We start from the raw sequence: 21,818 nt of genomic DNA, 5'->3' as shown, positions 1-21,818 counted from the left end.
GAGGAGGGTAAAGTTCAGCTCCTCACTGCTGGGCTTTAGTTACATTCAAGGCACCATATGCCTTAAAAGAGGGGAGCAATTATTTATTATTTCCCACTCCTAATTCTTCAGTGATATGAAGCTGAAGTCAGATATTCACCAGATTCTTGCTCAACATTTAGCTAGCTAGCTACCGAGACATCAGCAACTACTAGCAATATTTTACGCATTATGAAAAGAACAATAATACACTGAAACAACATTGAAGTAAGATAACAATGATTATCATACTTTTTTAACGTGTTTTTTTTGTCGTCTCTTGCTCAGCCATCTTGCGGTTTCTTCTTTTCCCATAAGTCTCTGTTTGGAGTCTCTGAAAAACCTCCATTTGGAGGGCCATGTAGCCCTAACACATCACCCTACCCCTCTATCTCTACAAGAATTGGGACACCCTACACCTAGACATGACTGAGCAAAACGGAAGGGTAAGGCTAAGTGGTAGGGGCGAGGGGTGAAATGGGATGGGGCCCAAGGTAAGACATAGCTTCTGCTATTACACTTGTCGTCAGCACGCCTCACTAAAATAAGGAAGTGGAAAGCCGGCGTTGTTCTCACCTCCATGCGCCGGATGTCGATGGACAGAACGGTGGTGAAGAAAAACATCTGTAAGAAGAAATCTGACACCAGGCCCACCACAGCGAACAGGCAAAACTCCTACAAACATATTTCTTACAGTCAATGTTTTACTAGTTTTAAGAGACACTTTGAGTTACACATCCTACATTCCACTCTAACGTAGGCAAATATGAATAAGTACAGTCAAAACTACAGCCAAGAAATAAATATACAGATGTAGTCCTTGAAACAACAATGTTCAACAATCTTCACTCGCATCCCACACCTATACTGCAGCTGATTTAGCTTTATTTACCAATGCAGTGGTCCGCTCAAAGGAAACAATATCACGATAGAACAGCCATTTTTGAAACACTATACACCAATCAGGCAGTACATTATGACCACCTCTTTGTTTCTCTGCTCACTGTCCATTTTATCAGCTCCACTTACTATACAGGTGCATTCTGTAGTTCTACATTTACAGACTGTAGTCCATCTGTTTCTCTGATACTTTCTTAGCCCCATTTGACCCTGTTCTTCAGTGGTCATGGACCCCCATGGACAGAGCAGGTCCTATTTGGGTGGTGGATCGTTCTCAGCACTGCAGTAACTCTGAAGTGGTGGTGGTGTGTTAGTGTGTGTTGTGCTGGTATGCGTGGATCAGACAGCAGAACTGCTGGAGTTTTTCCACTCACTGTCCACTCTATTAGACACTCCTACCTTGTCAGTCCATCTTGTCGATGTAAAAGTCAGAGACGACAGCTCATCTGCTGCTGCAGTTTGTGTTGGTCATCCTCTAGACCTTCATCAGTGGTCACAGGACGCTGCCCACAGAACGCTGTTGGCTAGATATTTTTGGTTGGTGGACTATTCTCAGTCCAGCAGTGACACCAAGGTGTTTAAAAACTCCAGCAGCACTGCTGTGTCTGATCCACTCAGACCAGCACAACACAACTTTTTTTTTTTTAAATGCCTGATTAACTGATGAGCTGAATCGAAGAAACAGTCTAGCAGCAGGATTGTAGGCTACCTGAATAGCAGGGACCAATGTGAAGTATCCAATCAGGATGATGACCAGTTCAGTGGCCATGTTCTTCATGATGGACCAGCTTTCACTGCTTAGACCTGAAACCACACAAGACAAGCGCATTTTACAACCCAACAAACCAATCAGAACACCTTCGCCATCAGGTTAAAGCACACAGATCTGCCTTAAAGCAATAGTTTGTGGAAAAATCAATTGTACAATTTGGTTTTTGTCTTGTGGGACCAGACATGCCTTGTAATGAGAACCTCTGGGGACAACTGCCAGAAGATTTGGGTTAAAGTGGGTCTGAATGTAGATTTATTAGGGTGCAAACAAACAGAGAGTGATATTTCTACACCAGTCCAATACCTCATGAAGGTGAAACCCAAATTAGGGAGCACTTGTGTTATCAATTTCTCCAGTTGTCAAATGATGAAGAAACAAGAGGACTTTGGGGGGGCAGGGGGGTTTACAGGTGAAAAACCTTGTTAGTAGCACCTCCCAATTAGCATGGCGCAGTTAGCATGCCTACATCACACAGTTCTCTACATGTGGAATGTGGAATCTCTAACAGACTTGACTGTGGTTTTCCAAAACTGTGTACTCAGTTTATCTATAAACATGAGACTCTTATGCTGCTATTGTTAGAGCTATGCAATGTCATTTATTTATTCATTTTTACAGGGAACAGAAGATCATAATTCAGCCTTCGGATACATGAAAGCCTCTTACCTTGAGCAATTCGCAGTTTGACCTCAAGGTCAACAGGGGTCGACACTACAGACTTCGTCAGGACCAAAACATTCTCAAGGCCAATCACGACCACGAGGTACGGAAAGATCTCCCTGTAAAAAAACAGTACAAAATGAAAACTATAATTTCTCCCTAAAGTACATTCAAAAAGATACACAGTACTGTGCAAAACCAGAGACCACTTTTCATTTATTTAATTTTCATCCAGTTATTCAGTTTTAGCATCAGGAAAAAAGGCATAGACCATATCTGACAGAATATTAGAAGCCTCAACAACTGAAAATGACATTTACAGTATGTTTTTATTTTTTTTCAGGAGACTTGCTTTTAGGATATTTTTCCACACCTTATATAATTATATATATTTTTGGAAGTGGTTAAATCAGAAAAGATTAATAATTTCTGTGCACATTTGAATGCAAAGAAGATATAGTGATTTAATAAACAGAGACAAGGATATTCTTCACTAAGAATTTCAAACAGATCAGACAATGCTGAAAACATGTATTCCCAGAACAAGTGACAGCAACAAGGTGAGGGACAACATCAGGGCATCATCTGCATTTAAGCCAATACAAGTTGCCCATTTTCAATGTCAGGGAAAAAGTAGAAAACATATTTAACAGAATATTACACAAAAGCTTCAACAACTAACTATGTGACTGTGGCATGTGCCCATCCCCTGGGCCCCAATGACGGCCATGAGAGCCAACAGGGAAGGCGTGACTTGAACTCTGAGCCCAGATGAAACCTCATGAAGACAGGGGAAGGGATGAAATCTGCGAGGGAGTGGAGGACATGACGCCCGAGCCCTGCTTCCTGGGCATCGCCTTCGGTTTTGCCGCAAGGCCACTAACTTGCCTCACGTTTGACCCTGCGGGGCTTAGGTGCTCAGCAGAGAGGGAGAGAAAGATGAGCAGCAGTGACAGACTGAAGAGTGAGGAAAAGACAGAGACTAGACTGAGGAAAAGACAGAAAAGTATCGCGTGAAGCCACTGAAAAGTGGCTGACTTTGGTTTTCATTTGGTTTCATTGCTGTGTCTGCTTAGAGTGAAAATAAAGTTAATGGCTGCTGCAACCCTGAATCCTGCATCCAGCGTCCTTCCTGAGCCCAGGTTAGCACATGACTTGCTACAATGACATTTTTCAGTATTTTTTTCATTCTTTTCAGGAAACTCTCTCAGTTTTTCAAAAACTTATGCAGGGATATTTCTACATTCTTCTGGAAGTTCAGTCTGGAAAGTCTATTTAGCATATTCTGCTTCTCACTACTCAGTTCCACATCATGAGAATGTCAGACCACCAGCAGCTTCTTTGTTTGATATACAAATTTCGCAGCGCTGAGAATGATTCACAACCCAAATTACACATGGTGGTCTTTAACACTGAAGAACAGGGGAAAGGAGGGCTAATATGATGCAGAGAAATAGATGGACCACAACCTGTAGCCAGAGAACTATAAAGTGCACCTACATGGTAAGTGAAGCTTAAAAAAAAAAAAAAAAAGACAATGACTATAGATACAAGGTAGGCTTACCTAATAAAGTGGACAATGAATGTAGATAATTGATCAAATTTTGCCCGTGAAATGGTTCCAGGCTTCCTGTGTAGCGTTTGTAAGACACCCAATGCAGATTTATAAACAGATAACAACCTGTGTGAAGTTTTAAACTTGAAATGATTCCAACATGCACCACTGACCTTCATAAAAGCAACTTTTTATTGATTAATTAATAGCTATATAGTGATAGCTGCTGTGTGACTGAACAAGGTCATTGTCAAGCAGATAATAAAGCCTTGTGAAGAGATTTACTACACCAGAACTGGCCTGTTTACTCAGAAATCTGACCGTTGGAGTCATCCTGGTGGAATCTGATCAATAGTCTGTGTTAGCCTGCGTTTACTGTATTCTGACCTGGTAAACTCAGCCTATCTTTGCGTGGATGACTCAATCACACCACCAGGGCTGAACGCCACAGAGTGTGAGCTGATAGGCCAACAGAGCATAGGCCCCGCCCACCTGAACATCTCTCCATGGGGGAAACCCGCTCCAACAATCATCCTACCAATGTCAGCACTGAAGACTAGCTACACATCAACTCAGTGAGGGCTGGCGCACAGTACACTAAGTGTTTAAGTGACAACATAAATACTAAATAATAGCAACATTTTTATTATATGATTTTGAATAATAAAGAATATGATGAAATGCAGCAAATTAATACTTTGAAATGAACCCTTAAACAATAAGGGTGTGTTTATGTTCACTCTTCAGTTCCTCACACTCATAACTAAAGAACCACATTAATTTCATAGTAGAAAATTCACTGAAAAATTCATTGTAGATACTGCATAATTCACAGTAGATGCAGGATAATTCACAGTAGACACTGGACAATTCATAGTAGATACTAGATAATTATAGTAGACACTGAATAATTCATAGTAGACACTGAATTATTCACAGTAGTAGTTACTGAATTATTCATAGTAGATACTGAATAATAGTAGTAGACACTAGATAATTAATAGTAGCTTCTGAAAAATGAATAGTAATTACTGAATATTAATAGTAGTTACTGAATAATTCATAGTACATATCAAGTAATTCACAGCAGAAGATTAATTTACCAAATAATCAGCAGTAGCTAATACATGGTAACCAGCAGTTACCAAATAATCTTCAGTAGCTAATACATTCATTTGAGCAGTTATTAAATAAATTAGTTGTTATTGAATAATTCACAGTAGATACTAAATAATGTATAGCAGATATTGAATAATTCACAGTAGCTACACAATAATTCAGAGTAATTACTAATTAATTCATAGTATTGAATAGAATCTAGCAGTTAAGAAATAAAACACAGTTCTTCTTATTACCATGCAGTTGTTACTGATAACTCAAAGCAGAGTCTAAAGATCAATAATTTAATAATCTGTGCACTCATCAATGGGTTAACATGTTGCATGCAATTTATTTCAACAAAGTAAAAACTGTTAATGATATTATGCCAAGAACTCAGTCACATTAATTTAATTGCCTCTGCCACTGTACCACAACATTATCCGCCTGCCAAAAATGTCCCAGACACACAGGTGTGTAAATGCAGCGTGATGTGGTGCACGTGGCTGTGTGGTGTGTGTTTACTCTATTACTCTACTCAGCCTGCCAACTGTGTTAGTACATATTTAACCATTGTTCTTACAGGCCACTAACCACTGTGTGAGAACATCATTGATCTCACCGTCCACTCAAATAACTGGTCAGTGAGTGCATACTGATCCACTGTTGAACAATGAATGAAAAGTGCAGTGCTATATCAATACTACAACGTGGTAAACAACTCGATATTTTCAATTCTTAACAGTATGTTGATACAGCGGGTCGATCTGGGCGTGCTAATTTGATCTGAATGGGCCTTAATTAGAATTTTTTTAAATCTGAATGATGAATCTAATTCAGCTTTGGACCATTTCTATTGGTCCATTTATCGTGAAAGGATCATATAATATAAAGGAGAGCTGAAGTTTTCAAGTTATGGAATGAAATATGAAAAAAAGGCCAAGGTTTCGTCACAACAACGACAATATTTGATCTTAAGCACCCTGGGAGCCACAACATTTAATGCCCAGTATGTCTCAGTGTGTGCTGATGTCCTAGTACAGGCTAAAAATTATGAATGAAAATGCAGATTTACTTTGCTCTGCTTTAAGCTTTAGCTCAGCTATAACCACATTTCTTCCATCTCTGCCAGAAAACCTTTCCCCAGAAGTAGAGCATCTTATAGTAAAATGTCAAATGCTCGAATTTTCCCGCTCCACCCTAAATTCTGCCTGAGGAGCTGAACGTAGCTACTGCACCATTTAAGGTGAAAGAGAAGCAACTTCATCTTTGCAACTTTTTAGTGTTTGACAGCATCTCGTTGCAGATTTAACATACCAGGAAACCAACTAATGTGCTTATAAATGCGAATAAATTAATTTGTCTCCAAATGTTCGTCTTAAATCTCCTGCAGTCTGCATGTCATTTCTCAGTTGTTGAGAACCAGGGCATTCACGCTATGTTGCACACTTTGGAGCAGAGATTCAGCATCCAATCTTGAAAAAATACTTTACTGACACAGTGACTCCTGAGTCTCTACAACGAGACCAAAACCGAAGTTATAAAATCACTGAATGAAACAAGCAAGCAACATGTGCTGTGTGGATATCCATCACCACTGGATCTTGAGTCACCCTAACAGCGCATTTTATTGCAGATTAGTGGCTACTATCGAAAACAGAAATCCTGTATAGAAAAAAAGATTTATCGTTCATTGTTTTATAATTGCATCGCAGCCCTCTGAATCGCAATCGAATCGTGGATTCCCACACTTACAGGCTATACTGCATTTGTTTTAATTTCAGACTGTAGTCCATCTGTTTCTCTGCATACTTTGTCACCCTGTTTTTCAAAGGTCAGGACCCACAAAGGATCCCCACAGAGCAGGTAATGTTTGGGTGATTGATCATTCTCAGCACTGCAGTAACCCTGACATGGTGGTGGTGTGTTAGTGCGTGTTGTCTGGTCTGAGTGGATCAGACAGCAGTGCTGCTGGAATGTCGTTGTTGGACCAAACAACATCCAGCCAACAGCGTACTGTGGGCAGTGTTCTGTGACCACTGATGAAGGACTAGAGGATGACCAACACAAATTATGCAGCAGCAGATGAGCTGTCGTCTCTGACTTTACATCTACAAGATGGACTGACAAGGTAGGAGTGTCTAATAGAGTGGACAGAGAGTGGACAGTGTTTAAAAACTCCAGTGGCTCTGCTGTGTCTGATCCACTCGTACCAGCATAACACACTAACATACCACCACCACATCAGTGTTACTGCAGTGCTGAGAATAATCCACCACCCAAACAGTACCTGCTCTGTGAGTGTCCATGGGGGTCCTGACCACTGAAGAACAGGGTAAAAGGGGGCTAACAAAGTATGCGTGTACATGCAAAGAGATGTACTTAATGAAGTGACCAGTTAGTGTATTTTTCTGCATTTTGCCATTGGGTTGTTTCAGTATCCAGCACTGAACTTTGTTTTGTTAAGTTAAAACTCGGGTATCATGACAACCTCAGTAGGTCATTAGTGATTTCCTCTCTACTTTCCTCTCTACTTCTCCACTGTAGGTGACTGAGTGCATACTGACCCTCCATTGAGAGTGGGGGTCAGGCCGAACAGAGTGCACAGACCCACAGACATCAGCAATGAGCTGAGCACTGTTACCACGGCAGCCAAGGCCAGACCCCATTTAGATTTCACCATGTCAATCTTACCTGCAAGAAAAGAGAAGGAAAAAACAGTTTACTTTCAATGTAAGTCAATGGAACCAGACTTTGCCCCCCCACCACCAAGTAACTTTGGGCCTTTTCTTTTGGTCCATTCATGATGAAATTTACATACAATGTACAAGGCAGCAGGTATTTTCAAAGTATGATAAAAACTGAAAAACGGTATTGTTCCGACAGCAACAACATACAATACAAACAGGATATATCACCTATAGGTACACACCTTGTTATACACACAATGGGTCATGTTGTTGCATACTTATAAATGTATAATATATATGCCAACTACTACTGCATGTAGTAATTATACATACATATAAATAAATAGCTTACAGGACATTTTATACCAGACCTTCTTTCTGGATGCAAGTTTTATAAGAATTGTATAATAGATACAGCTTCACTAGTCCTTTTTGAATCTTCTACAGCTCTTTTTGGATTCATACATTTTCATTTAGAGCTTCCTACTATTTACTAAGTTGAAACCAGAAAATACTGAGTCCCATCATCATCATCATCATCATCATCATCATCATCATCATCATCATCATCAATAATTTTATACATTTATTATTAACAGTAATACAATTTATTAGTATATTGCTGAAAATTTTGATTCCAAACCTGTGAACTGTAGCGTATATATAGTGCACGTGGAGCACAGGTATGGTATGAGCTCACATCCTGACACATATGGAAAACCAGGTTGTCTGTGTATGTGTGGTGTGTGTGGTGTTTGCATGCTGGGCTGAGGCTTATCTGTGTGAATTCTTGCGTCTCAGTGTACTGTTCCGTGGATAATCCCTGTGGGCTGGTTTGCAGCACAGCACAGGCTAAACCCAAACAGCCTCACTAATCCTACTGCTTTCTGCCACCCAGAGCACTGCCCTTCCATGGAGGGCACCTGGCACTGTGGCCACTACATCAGTGGTTCGCACATGGGCATTTCAGTGCCCATGACACATGTTCATCATGCCCAAATGTCCAAAAGTACTCAGACTAACCTTCCAATGAGTGACTGACAGCATGCATAGTCTCCATGGAAAAGCCCTGGCCAATAGAATGGGATGGAGCACCTGCATATGAGTCTAAGGTCACCATGTCCAATGCCAAGCGTGGGCTAAAAGGGTATAAAGTGGAACTGTGTTCTCTGGAGTGATGGAGCTCCCTCCAGTACCTTGGATGAGTTGGAATCATGCAGAACTGACCATCCAACATCAGTACCTGACCTCACTAATGCTCAATCAAATTCTCGCAATGTTCCAACATCTAATATAAAGACTTCCTGGAAGAGTAGAGGCTGTTCATGCAGCACAGACTCACTATTAACCCCTTCATTTCATAATAAAACACTTGGAACACAAGAGGAGGTGGTTAACGGTGAATAGCACCATGACAGCTCATGACAGCTCACAGAATAGCATCATGAGCCATTACGACCAAATCACAGCCATGATGTCAATAAAATAAAAGTAAAAAAAAATACTTTTAAAACAATTAATGGAGTCAAAAAATGACTGTGAGATTCACATGAACATTATAAATGGAGGTACATCTTACGTGTGGAGAAGTAAATGTAAGCGAAAAGGATGATGTAAGTGGTGACAAGTGGGATGAGCTCAGCGATGCCAATCTCCTCTTTAAAATGAACGTGCACCATGTGATCCTCCCGTAGGGTGCAGTTCACTGAGGGGTGGAGCTGCTTCAGACGAGCCCGCAGGCTGGCCACAAACCTAAATACAGACAAACAGAGGTGTTTAATTAGCACTACAGTTTTCCTAAAGTGGCTCCAAAAGTATCTAGACACCAAAACTTTAACCACTTAAAAACAGTAATGTTCTTCAGGTTACGTCATCAATGTTTCACAAAATCACGTTGGTTCTAGAGAAAAACATTCATCACGAAATCCAGCATCCAACAATCCAACATCCTCAACAGCAGAGAATGTTTGGTCATCTAAAACAATGAATTCCATAATTTTAAGTTATTCCTTGCTAATTGTCTAGTGATTTTTGAATGCTACCATCATTTAATAAACTGAGTGTACAGATGCTGTCGATGCACATTCCTTTCCGTTTGTATTGCTGTATTCTGTGAATCGAGTCATGTTTTCAGGTGCGATCAAACCCGCAGTGCGGAAGTTCTTGGGTGTTGTTTCTCTCCCTGAACAGTGACTACAAATCTTTTAACTATTAAATCTTTTAGGAAAACCTTTCTGATAGCTGAAATTTGTAGCATCCCTAGTAGCAGACCTGGCATCGTAGCTGCTGAGGGCAATGGTGATGGTGTAGGTGACCACTCTCTTCCTGCTGTACAGACTGACCCCTGTGTTTTTCCCTGGGACGCCAAACAGCAGGTCTGAAACCACATAAACACTGTTATCAATATTCATTAAAGCAGGCCTAAATTTTTAGAATAAAACACAGTTGTATCAATCGAACAAAAGTTACCATTTTGGAGATATGAGGTTTTGTTCTGACAACAACGAAATACAAAAAAAAAAAATTTTTAGGAAATACAGGCAAGAACATCTTAAACCACCTTCTAGCTCAAGAGTTTTACTTCACACTGGCTTCTGGCTAGTGATGTCACTTCCTGTCTCACCTTTCAGCGTGGCGGAGGTGTGAATGCCTTTAGGTTCGTGCTGGTGGACTGTCTTCAGAATGTCTGGGTCCGAGTCGAACAGGTCCCGCCGATTTTGCCAGTAGTTGCCAGGGGAAACCAGCAGGCAGCCGTGTTCAGGTAGAATTGACTGCATGCGGCGTAACCCCGGCAACAGCTCCGTCACCTGCAGACACAATGTTTCCAAACTCCTAGAGACAGAAAACACATGAAACATAGAGGGTGAGCAGTTTAACTCATGACACCCACAAAGGCAGATTCTTACCTAACCAGTTCAATTACTACAGTCACTTACAAGTCACTCTAGAGCTGAACTTGAAAACTGAAAAATTATCTGCTATTGTCATCTTCATCAGTATAATGTTGATTCTGAGATCATTTGAGTCCTAAACATTGAGCCGGACCTTTTCTTTGGGTCGGTGCGCGTGATACTAATATGTAAAGACGTACGACACGGTGTGAAAAACTCCCGACCCACCGCCTCTGACTTTTAAATGATTATTTCAGGATTTACAGGATGACTCGCAGCAGCGCTGCAAACCACTCTGAATCACTTTGTTTCCATCTACAAGATTAAATTATGTAATAATAAAAAAATAGGCATACATGTCCATTTTACTCATACCTATTAGTTGAAAACAGTATGGATATATGTTTTGAGACTGTATGAGATTACACAGCTTTTTCAGCTGATACTGAGCCCAATCTGCTGTTTGTATTTTCCTTCATAATAAACCTGCACAAGTAAGATTAGTACATATTTACTATATAGGTAAAATTAACATACGTTGTCAAATGGCAATTATCTGATGATTTGGCTATTTGTTACTTTATTACAGTGCAACGAAATTACACTTCTGATATTTACTCAGTGCAGTCTGAACACTTCTACAGACATGATGTTCCAAAATGTCACACTTCCAGATTCGCCCTCCATCACGAATGATGCTATGGACTTCCCACAGTCCCCTTGACCAACATGTCATTGTTACATGCACTCCATCACCCAATAACTTCTACTTCTACAGAGGCCTACTGATGACATCCTGTATAAATTAAAATAATGCGTTGCCACGCCTTAGTAAGGCGTTGAGCATGAGATCCTAATGTGTGGTCACAGCTTAGTAAGGCATGGGAATGAGATAATTAAGTCATGGCCACAGCTTACCAAGTCACAGCCACGCATTAGGATTTCATTGCCATGCCTTACTAAGTCATGGCCATGACTTAATTAACTTGTTCCCACACCTTAATGAGTCGTGGCCACACATTACTTTTATTTATACATTGTCACCAGTGGGGCTCCATGGACTTATATGACACAACCATTTTATAGGGTTTGTAGAGTGTACTGTTTATTTTAAAGGGTCTGTAGGGTTTAGTGTTTATTTTAAAGGGTCTGTAGAGTGTACTGTTTATTTTAAAGGGTCTGTAGGGTATAGTGTTTATTTTAAAGGGTCTGTAGGGTTTAGTGTTTATTTTAAAGGGTCTGTAGAGTGTACTGTTTATTTTAAAGGGTCTGTAGGGTATAGTGTTTATTTTAAAGGATCTGTAGGGTATAGTGTTTATTTTATATGGTTTGTAGGGTATAGTGTTTATTTTATAGGGTCTGTATAGTGTTTATTTTACAGGGTCTGAAGGGTATACTGCTTATTTTATAGGGTTTATAGGGTAATGTGATTATTTTATAGGGTTTGATAGGGTTTTAGGGTATACTGTACATTTTAAACAGTTTCATACTGATCCAACATGTCCGCACTGGATGTTATTTAATGGTATTTGTTTAAGTACAGTTTTAACAGTTTTTACATAGTCACAGTTGTACGGTGAGCATGTTAAGCATCTTAATCGAGTGAAACAGATGTAGGATCACAGATTTACAGCTAGTCGCTGACCTGTCAGTGTAAACATGGTTGCGAATCTCCTCCAGTAAACTGAAGACTCGGCCAAGCGGAGAGCGGAAAACATCGACAGGCACCAGGCTGCTGTCCCATGGAGACACGGCCGCCTTCACCAGCACCTGCTGAATATATGCCACCGGAGGCCCCTGGTACTTCAGCACAGAGGACACGGCACAGAATTAACAAGATATTCATCAGACACACTAACAGCACTAACACAGCCACAAGTTAGCCCGACATGAATCACATAATGCTAACCAAATGTAAATGTAAGGCACTATAGTCATATGCAAAAGTTTGAAGACCCCTGATCAAATGATTTGGTTTGTTAATTTTCTAAGTGAAAATAAGTTCAAACTTTCTTGCATTTTCCTGTGAATTTTACCACAATTTTATTTGCTGTTACAAAACCAAAATATTACATGTACCATAACTTTTATACAGGCCACATTTTTTTTTTACCACAATATGTTAAATTCAGACAAACACTAACTTGGTAAAAGTGTGCAAAAGTGTGTTCTCTGTAACGCAGGGGTTAGTCTACCACTAACAGCCATATTAAAAAAAAAAACAACAACAACAAATCTGTGGGCCAGCTGTTTTAATTCTATTTTTACCTAACATTTTGTCCACTGTTTAAAATATGCCAAAACTAAAGCAAAAAAACAGGCGCTGAATACTTACAACTGAAAAATAATTTGAAACAAAAACAAATTATTTTATATAAAACAACAGACTACATTAGCCGCAGATCACTGTTAAACCTTTCAGTGTCCCCAGTGTGCAGTAGGTTTTTCAATTCTACCCTTTCGCTTCAACCAGACACCTGGCATCTTTTTTTCTGTGGTTCTGTTCCTTAGATCATTGTAGGGTGAATGGAGCACACATTACGGTGCAGTGCATGCTGGGAACTATAGTGCAGCGCATGGTGAAATGGGCTATTATTAACAGAAAATTAAAATAATTCTGCAGACCGAATATGACAGACGGGCTTGTACAGGATGTGTAACTTATTTTCACTTTGGAAAAAAAACAACAACATGGAATTTGACCTGGGGTGCCCAAACTTCTGCAAAACTGTATGTTATTATATAATTATGAACAGTATCTAGTGTCCTATGCATGATGCAAGACCACCCTTCATTTATTTCATTTCCAGACAACAGCCATCAAAGCACACGGTATACAGTGTCCCTATGCTATGCAATGTAAATATGCAAATAGATGTACTTTATTTCTACAGTCTTATACTTTAACTTGTGTATATTTTTATTCCTAGTTTCTGCAGAGTACATGTAAGTTTATGTGCATTTATATATCCTGCTGATCAATAAAGTTAGTTCTTTGTTTCTTTGTTTTTCTTTCCGTCTATCCGTCCATCTGCCTGTCCATCTATCCATCTATCTATGTTTATCCATCTATCTGTCTGTCTGTCTGCCTGTCTGTCTAGCTGTCTTTCTTTCTGACCACCTCTCTGTCTGTCTATCCGTCTGTATTTATTTCTATTAGCTAGTCTCTCCATCCCGTCTATCTGTCTGTCTGTCTCTCCATCTGTCTGTCTATCTACAACCCCAATTCCAATCAAGTTGGGACATTGTGTAAAACATAAATAAAAACAGAATATGATGATTTGCAAATCCTTTTCAACGTATATTCAACTGAATACACTACAAAGACAAGATATTTAATGTTCAAACTGATAAACTTTATTGTTTTTTGCAAATATTCAATCATTTTGAATTTGATGCCTGCAATACGTTCCAAAGAAGTTGGGACAGGGGCAACAAAAGATTGGGAAAGTTGAGGATTTCATCATCTACAGTCCATAATATCATCAAAAGTTTCAGAGAATCTGGAGAAATCTCTGCAAGTAAGCGGCAAGGCAGAAAACCAACATTGAATGCCCGTGACCTTCGATCCCTCAGGCGGCACTGCATTAAAAACTGACATCATTCTGTAACGGATATTCCCACATGGGCTCAGGAACACTTCAGAAAACCACTGTCAGTGAACAAAGTTCGTCGCTCCATCTACAAGTGCAAGTTAAAACTCTGCCATGCAAAGCGAAAGCCATATATCAACAACACCCAGAAACGCCGCCGGCTTCTCTGGGCCCGAGCTCATCTGAGATGGACTGACGCAAAGTGGAAAAGTGTCCTGTGGTCTGACGAGTCCACATTTCAAATTGTTTTTGGAAATCATGGACGTCGTGTCCTCGGGGCCACAGAGGAAAAGGACTGTCCAGATTGTTATCAGCACAAAGTTCAAAAGCCAGCGTCTCTGATGGTGTGGGGGTGTGTTAGTGCCCATGGCATGGGTAACTTGCACATCTGTGAAGGCACCATTAATGCTGAAAGGTACATACAGGTTTTGGAGCAACATATGCTGCCATCCTAGTAACGTCTTTTTCAGGGACGTCCTGCTTATTTCAGCAAGACAATGGCAAGCCACGTTCTGCACGTGTTACAACAGCGTGGCTTCGTAGTAAAAGAGTGCGGGTACTAGACTGGCCTGCCTGCAGTCTAGACCTGTCTCCCTTTGAAAATGTGTGGCACATTATGAAGCGTAAAATACGACAACGGAGACCCCGGACTGTTGAGCAACTGAAGTTGTACATCAAGTAAGAATGGGAAAGAATTCCACCTACAAAGCTTCAACAATTAGTGTCCTCAGTTCCCAAACGCTTATTGAGTGTTGTTAAAAGGAAAGGTGATGTAACACAGTGGTAAACACACCCCTGTCCCAACTTGTTGCAGGCATCAAATTCAAAATGAGTGAATATTTGCAAAAAACAATAAAGTTTATCTGTTTGAACATTAAATATCTTGTCTTTGTAGTGCATTCAATTGAATGTAGGTTGAAATATAGATGATTTGCAAATCATCGTATTCTGTTTTTATTTGTTTTACACAACGTCCCAACTTCATTGGAATTGGGGTTGTATGTTTATTCATCAGTCTAGCCGTCTTTCTGACTATCTATCTCTCTGTCTGTATTTATTTCTATCTATTAGTTAGTCTCTCTACCTATCTATCCGTCTGTCCTTCCACCTGTCTGTCTATCCATCTGTCCATCCACCTGTCTCTCTGTCTGTCTATTCCTCTGTCTTTCTTTCTTTCTTTCTTTCTTTCTTTCTTTCTATCTATAGGCTTCCACCTATCTGTGTTTGTCTACCTATCTGTCTGTCTGTCTCTCCATCTGTCTGTCTGTCTCCCTATCTATCAATGTTTATCCATCTATCTGTCTGTCTGTGTCTTTCTATCCATCCGTCTGTCTATCCATCTGTCCATCCACCTGTCTCTCTGTCTGTCTATTCCTCTGTCTTTCTTTCTTTCTTTCTTTCTATCCGTCTATCTGTCCATCTGTCTGTCTATCCATCTGTCTTTCTTTCTGTCTATTCCTGTCTGTTTTTCTTTTTCTATCCAACTATCCATCTCTGTCTTTCTATCTGTCCATCCGCGTATCTGTCTATCCATCTGTCTGTCTTTCTTTCTATGTCTGTCTGTCTATCCCTCTGTCTGTTTTTCTTTCTATCTATCCAGCTCTGTCATTCTTTCTTTCTATCCGTCTGTCTGCCTATCTATCTATCCGTGTATCTGTCTATCCATCTGTCCGTTTGTCCCTCTATCTGTCTGTCCATCCACCCATCTGTCCATCCGTCCGTCCGGCTGTCTGTCTTTCTATATATCTGGCTGTCTTTCTGTCTGTCTATCCCTGCTTTTCTTTCCTTCAATCTATCCGTCTGTCCATCTATCCGTCCGTCTCTCTCTGTCCGTCCATCTTTCTTTCTATCCGTCTATCTATCCATCGTCTGTCCGTCCATCCGTCTGCCTGTCCATCTATCCGTCTGTCTATTCATCCGTCCGTCCGTCTCTGTATTCGTCCATCTCTGTCCTATCATCTTTCTTTCTATCCATCTATCTATCCATCGTCTGTCCGTCCATCCGTCTGCCTGTCCATCTATCCGTCTGTCTATTCATCCGTCCGTCCGTCTCTGTATTCGTCCATCTCTGTCCTTTCATCTTTCTTTCTATCCATCTATCTATCCATCGTCTGTCCGTCCATCCGTCTGCCTGTCCATCTATCCATCTGCCTGTCCATCTATCCGTCTGTCTATTCGTCCGTCCGTCTGTCTCTGTATTCGTCCATCTCTGTCCTTTCGTCTTTCTTTCTATCCATCTATCTATCCATCGTCTGTCCGTCCATCCGTCTGCCTGTCCATCTATCCATCTATCTATCTGCCGGTCTGGTTATCTATCTATCTATCCATCCGTCCGTCCATCTCTATCTGTCCGTCTTTCTTCCCATCCGTGTATCCGTCTGTCTGCCTGTCCGTGTATCTGTGTATCCGTCTGTCTATTTGTCTATCTATCTGTCCATCCGTCCGTCCATCCACCTGTCTCTCTGTCCGTCTTTCTTTCTATCCGCCTGTCTATCCATCCATCTATCCATCTATGTATCCATGCATCTATCCGTGTGTCTGCCTGTCTGTCTATCTACCCGTCCATCCGTCCGTCCCTCCATCCGTCTCTCTGCCTGTCTTTCTTTCCATCTGTCTGTCAGTCCATCTATCCATCGTCCATCCGTCCGTCTGTCTCTCTGTCCGTCTTTCTTTATATTCGTCTGTCTGCCTGTCTGTCTATCCATCCGTCTGTCTATCTATCTATCGTCCATCCGTCCGTCTGTCTCTCTGTCAGTCTTTCTTTCTATCCATCCGTCTGTCTATCCATCTGTCTGTCTATCCATCGTCCATCCGTCTCTGTCGGTCTTTCTTTCTATCCGTCTTTCTGTCTGTCTATCCATCTGTCTATCTATCTATTAGTCTGTCTGCCTATCTATTCATCTATCTATCCGTCCATCCATCTGTCTCTCTGCCCATCCGCCTGTCTATCTATCTATCTATCGTCCATCCGACTCTCTGTCCGTCTTTCTTTCTATCTGTCCTTCTGTCTGTCTATCCATCCATCTGTCTATCTATCCGTCCATCCGTCTGTCCGTCCATCCATCTGTCTCTCTGCCCATCCGTCTGTCTATCTATCTATCTATCGTCCATCCGTCCATCTGACTTTCTGTCCGTCTTTCTTTCTATCTGTCCTTCTGTCCGTCTATCCATCCGTCCATCCGTCCAACCATCTGTCTCTCTGCCCATCCGTCTGTCTATCTATCTATCTATCGTCCATCCGTCCATCTGTCTCTCTGTCCGTCCTTCTGTCTGTCTATCCATCCATCGATCCGTCTGTCCATCCATCTGTCTCTGTTCATCTTTCTTTCTATCCGTCTGTCTGTCTATCCATCCATCTACTCATCTGTCTGTCTATCTATTCATCCACATATCCGCCCATCCATCTGTCTCTCTGTCCATCTTTCTTTCTATCCATCTGTCTGTCTATCTATCGTCCGTCCATCCGTCTGCCTGTCTATCTATCTGTTTATCTATCTATCCATCCGTCCGTCCTTGTGTCTGTCTGTCTAGCCATCCATTTGTCTGTTTATCTGTTCACCCATCCGTTCGTCCATCTATCAGGGGTGGTCCGTCTATTGTTCAGCTTCTTTTTTTGATTCGTCCGTCTCCTTTTCTCAGCGAGGTTCTTCTTGATCAGCTACATATCCTTTCAGACCCATAGCGCTAAATCGTCTTCTCACAGTGGAAGGATGGACAGAAACACCTGTAGATGTTTTCAGATCTGAAGCAGCTTAATATTCTCCTCTCTCTCAAAGATGGAAGCTTTAAGTGCTGTTTATCTGATGGCTGCTGTTTTGGGGTCTACCAGGTCTTCCAGTTGGTTGTTAGGAGCCTCATTTTCTCTGCAGCTTTTATTTTTTGAACTCCAGTTTTGGAAACTCATTGGTCTTCCTTTGACCTTCTCCTTCCTTAGAGAAATGGATTATCATATCTAACCTCCTCAGAAATATCGGCTTAAAAATAAATAACTCTGGCTGTTTCGATTGGAAAATAAAGTTTGGTCCCGGACATTTTAACAGTATACAAGTGCCATAATTAAGACAAACCTACAACTATAACTCTAGACTTAAGATCAAGGACAATTACGCGTCTAGAACCAGTAACATGGAGAGAGCTGCGTGTAATGCGCTTTTATTTTAAGACAGATACCCAATCAGGACGCTCGCCCAGGTCACCCTGAGGCTCATGGGAAGGGACAGAATAATCCTTCGCTCCAGTGGTAAACTCCACAGGGCCTGTTCCTGGAAGAGGCAGCTTCAGCAGGGGGTAACTGTGAGAGACAGAAAGCGTGAGAGAGACAATGAATGAATGAATAAAAGAACAATGAGCTACAGATGTACATTCCTGACCCCGGTCTACTACATATTTTGAGTGTGGGAAAAATAATTGTGTCTGTTTAAACTGCATACTCCCCACGCACGTCTTAACAAAGGAGGAGGGAGCGGCCAGGGCAGTGAGCTTTCGAGTATGAGAGCAAACAAGCCAGGCTCCCCGCCATCGCCAAGCAAAAGTTTAAGAATTAACCAAATGACTCACACCCCAGCAATGAGTGCTTGGCCCCCTGCATTGCCATATTCTGTTCTAGCATTAGTATTCAGATCAGAAGTCATAATCCATCTGCTTCATGTACACACATGCAATATAGACCACACACTTGTTCATTTGGACCCACTTTTTATACCTGTATTTTGATTTTCCTCTTAGTTAATGTCTTTGGCTACGTTTACACAGCACGTAAAACTGGCCCAAATCTGATCTTCCCACCAAATCGTTTTTTTTTTGTTTGTTTGGCTGTTCACAGTACCTTTTAAATATGATCTCTGTGTGACATCAGTCTGAACAGATCAGCTTCTAAATGGACCTGAATGCGCAAAAAGAACAATACTTCATGTGGCTCATTCACTGGTGAACATGGTGAACAATCATGACGGCCAGAGAATGCCAGTCGTTCCCGGAGCTTCAGTTTATCTTTGCCAGCATCACAGGAGCAATTATAAGTTCCAATAGTTGACAGCTGGGCTCATCACCCACAATGTGTTCGAGTTGGTCATCAAAAGGGTGCGTTATTCTGCCACCGCCACTTCTTTGGTTCGTGTACTTGAATTCTTTAAACCGTTCTCTGAGGCTGCAGCCTCGTCTCCTCCAGCCGCGTCCGGCCGTTTCATTCGAAACCTCTTCAAAACACGAAGCAGCTGTGATGAGTCTCTTCTCATTTTTTGTACAGAAACATCAGCCTAAATGTTTGTATCTCAGCAGCACGAAATGATGACTAATGTCGAGTTGAACTGACGTAAACGTCGTATTCCGATCTGAGTCACGGTACTGCAGATCGGATACGTATTGGATTTCAGTACTAGTCAAATCAGAATCGAAAATGTCAGATTCAGTGTGCTTATCTGTTCACACTGACACACATCTGTGTCACATACAGAGAAAAAGATCAGATTTGGGCCACTTTTACCTGCTGTGTAAACATTGGCTTAGTCTTCTTTTTTTAACTCTCATTGTGTACACTGTCTGATTTTTCACATTCGTATGTTCTACTACAGGGTTTCTCAACCTGTAGGCTGTGGACCACCGGTGGGCTGTCTCTAGTGGTCCGCAGGCCCGAACTTGGGGGGTGGACGTAGTTCGTAGTGGGCCGGTAGAGACGTATAAACAAAACCCTGCAGACCCTGCAAAATATAATGCGTGGCCATAACTTGGTAATGCATGAGAACGAGATCCTAATAAGCGGCCAGGAATCAATCGTCTCATTCCCACAATTTAGTAACACGTGGCCATGCAGTATTTTTATTTATACAGGATGTCACCAGCAGGGCTCCTGTCTGAATTTAGTAATTTATCTGTGCATTTCAGCCTGACTCAGCAATTTATTCATGGATTTAAGGCTGGATTTAGTGATTTTTCTGTGCATACCAGACAAAACTTGCTGTGCTTTCATGCAAAGATTAGTGGAAAATGTCAAATTTCACAGCCTGCTAGAGCACTTAGAGCCCAGAGATGACCTGCCATCCACAAAATGCATTTCAGAGAGGTTACACACCTTAAAAACAAACAAACACAATACGAACAAGTATACATAATGATAATATTAAAGTAAAATAAAAAAAACAATATCAAACCGGAACTGAAAAAATATGGATCAACCCATTACTACCGATAACACTCAGCGATTCAAGTTTAAGACAAACTACACTATCTTAAAGGTATGTCAAGATATAAACAGAGTGGTTCAGAGTGGTTTGGTGTGAAACACTCTGTTCTAGAGAAACTTACCAAGTCAGAATTGTTCACAGTGGTGGTGATAGGAACCAGACGTCCACCTCTAAAAGCTCCCTCACAGAAAGCCACTACATGAAATGGTTATAAATTCACTGCCTGATGCCCGAGACACTGTTTTTCGATAGTTTTGAGAGATTTTGGTCTAAAACATGTTTAAAATCCATTCTTGGTGGAGAGATACACACAGGGTGTTGTGAGGAAAAAGAAAATATTTTTTATACAATCACCAACAGTAAATATAAGAACTCAGAAGACACGTGTAGGTTCACTGGTGAGTCTCAACGAGCTGCGAGTTCAGTCATGTTTATTTGAGCGTGGTGAACGTGAGTGGCTGCAGTGGGCCTGCAGAAGTGAAGTTGGGAAATCCAGCTCCAGAGGACGAGTTCTTACGCAACCGGACATTTCTCATAAAGGTGGGAGGCCAAATCACACACGTGCTGTTTTCACTGACTAAAACAAAAAATCACCGCATTACTCTCTCAGATAAACAGCAGGAAGAAGCTCAGCAGAACTGTAACCTGAAGCGGCTCTAAATTACAGCACTTAACATTAATGTCCTTGACTGCAGACGCCTTCAGCAGAATCCCTGCATGTAACCTAAACAGCAGGACTGCAGCAAGCTTCTCAACAGTGGATTTTAAGTGAAAAGATCCACATTTTAAATAGATTAGGCTTAAACATGGCAGTGAGAACATATTTTAGACTGGTAGAAATAAAAAAATGTAAAAAAAAAAAAGAAAACTTAGCCAACTATGATTTTTTTAACACGTGCAGATGACATATGTGGTGATGTGTAGATGGCTGAGTTGACCTAGTGACTCCGTTTTAGACTGAATTGGTAGTGAATTGGAATTTGTCTGCAATTTAGGATGATTTAGTAAACTGTCTGTGTTTTAAGCTGTGATTTATCTGTACATTTACGCTGAATTTTGTGATTTATCTGTGCATTTAAACCTGAATTTAGTTATTTATCTGTGCATTTTAGCTTGACTTAGTAATTTACACATAAATTTAGGCTGAATTTAGTGATGTCAGTGCATTTTAGCCTGATTTAGTGATTCATCTGTGCATTTAGGCTGATTTAGTGATTTACTGTGGGGGCAATTGTGTGCTGGAGGTGTTGGAACCTGCCTTGTGACCAGAAGGTTGCCGGTTTAATCCCCTGAGCCCACAGTATATGACTGAAGTGCCCCTAGCAAAGCACCTAACTCCCAACAGCTCCCTAGGCACTGCGGATAGGGTTGCCCACCGCTCCGGGCAAGTATGCTCACTGCCCCACTAGCGTGTTTGTGGGGTTTGACTGCATGGATGGGTCAAAATGCAGAGGTGAAATTT

General features: G+C 41.1%; 1 protein-coding gene across 2 annotated transcripts in view; it reads right to left on the bottom strand.

Annotated features, from left to right (window-relative positions):
- LOC108412209 (SREBF chaperone) overlaps positions 1-21,818 on the bottom strand; it is a 54,634-nt gene that overhangs the window by 19,797 nt on the left and 13,019 nt on the right. For both annotated transcript variants that reach the window (XM_037534108.1, XM_017684138.2), the window contains 9 exons: positions 18,348-18,468; positions 12,230-12,387; positions 10,317-10,525; positions 9,965-10,070; positions 9,273-9,445; positions 7,571-7,697; positions 2,357-2,469; positions 1,628-1,722; positions 595-693 (listed from right to left, as the gene is read on the bottom strand). In XM_037534108.1, coding sequence (XP_037390005.1) covers positions 595-693; positions 1,628-1,722; positions 2,357-2,469; positions 7,571-7,697; positions 9,273-9,445; positions 9,965-10,070; positions 10,317-10,525; positions 12,230-12,387; positions 18,348-18,468 — 1,201 coding nt within the window. The remainder of the gene's footprint in view (positions 1-594; positions 694-1,627; positions 1,723-2,356; positions 2,470-7,570; positions 7,698-9,272; positions 9,446-9,964; positions 10,071-10,316; positions 10,526-12,229; positions 12,388-18,347; positions 18,469-21,818) is intronic.

Source organism: Pygocentrus nattereri, chromosome 24, assembly GCF_015220715.1.
Source record: "Pygocentrus nattereri isolate fPygNat1 chromosome 24, fPygNat1.pri, whole genome shotgun sequence".
Lineage (NCBI taxonomy): Eukaryota > Metazoa > Chordata > Actinopteri > Characiformes > Serrasalmidae > Pygocentrus > Pygocentrus nattereri.
This window is presented reverse-complemented; position numbering and strand designations above follow the sequence as displayed.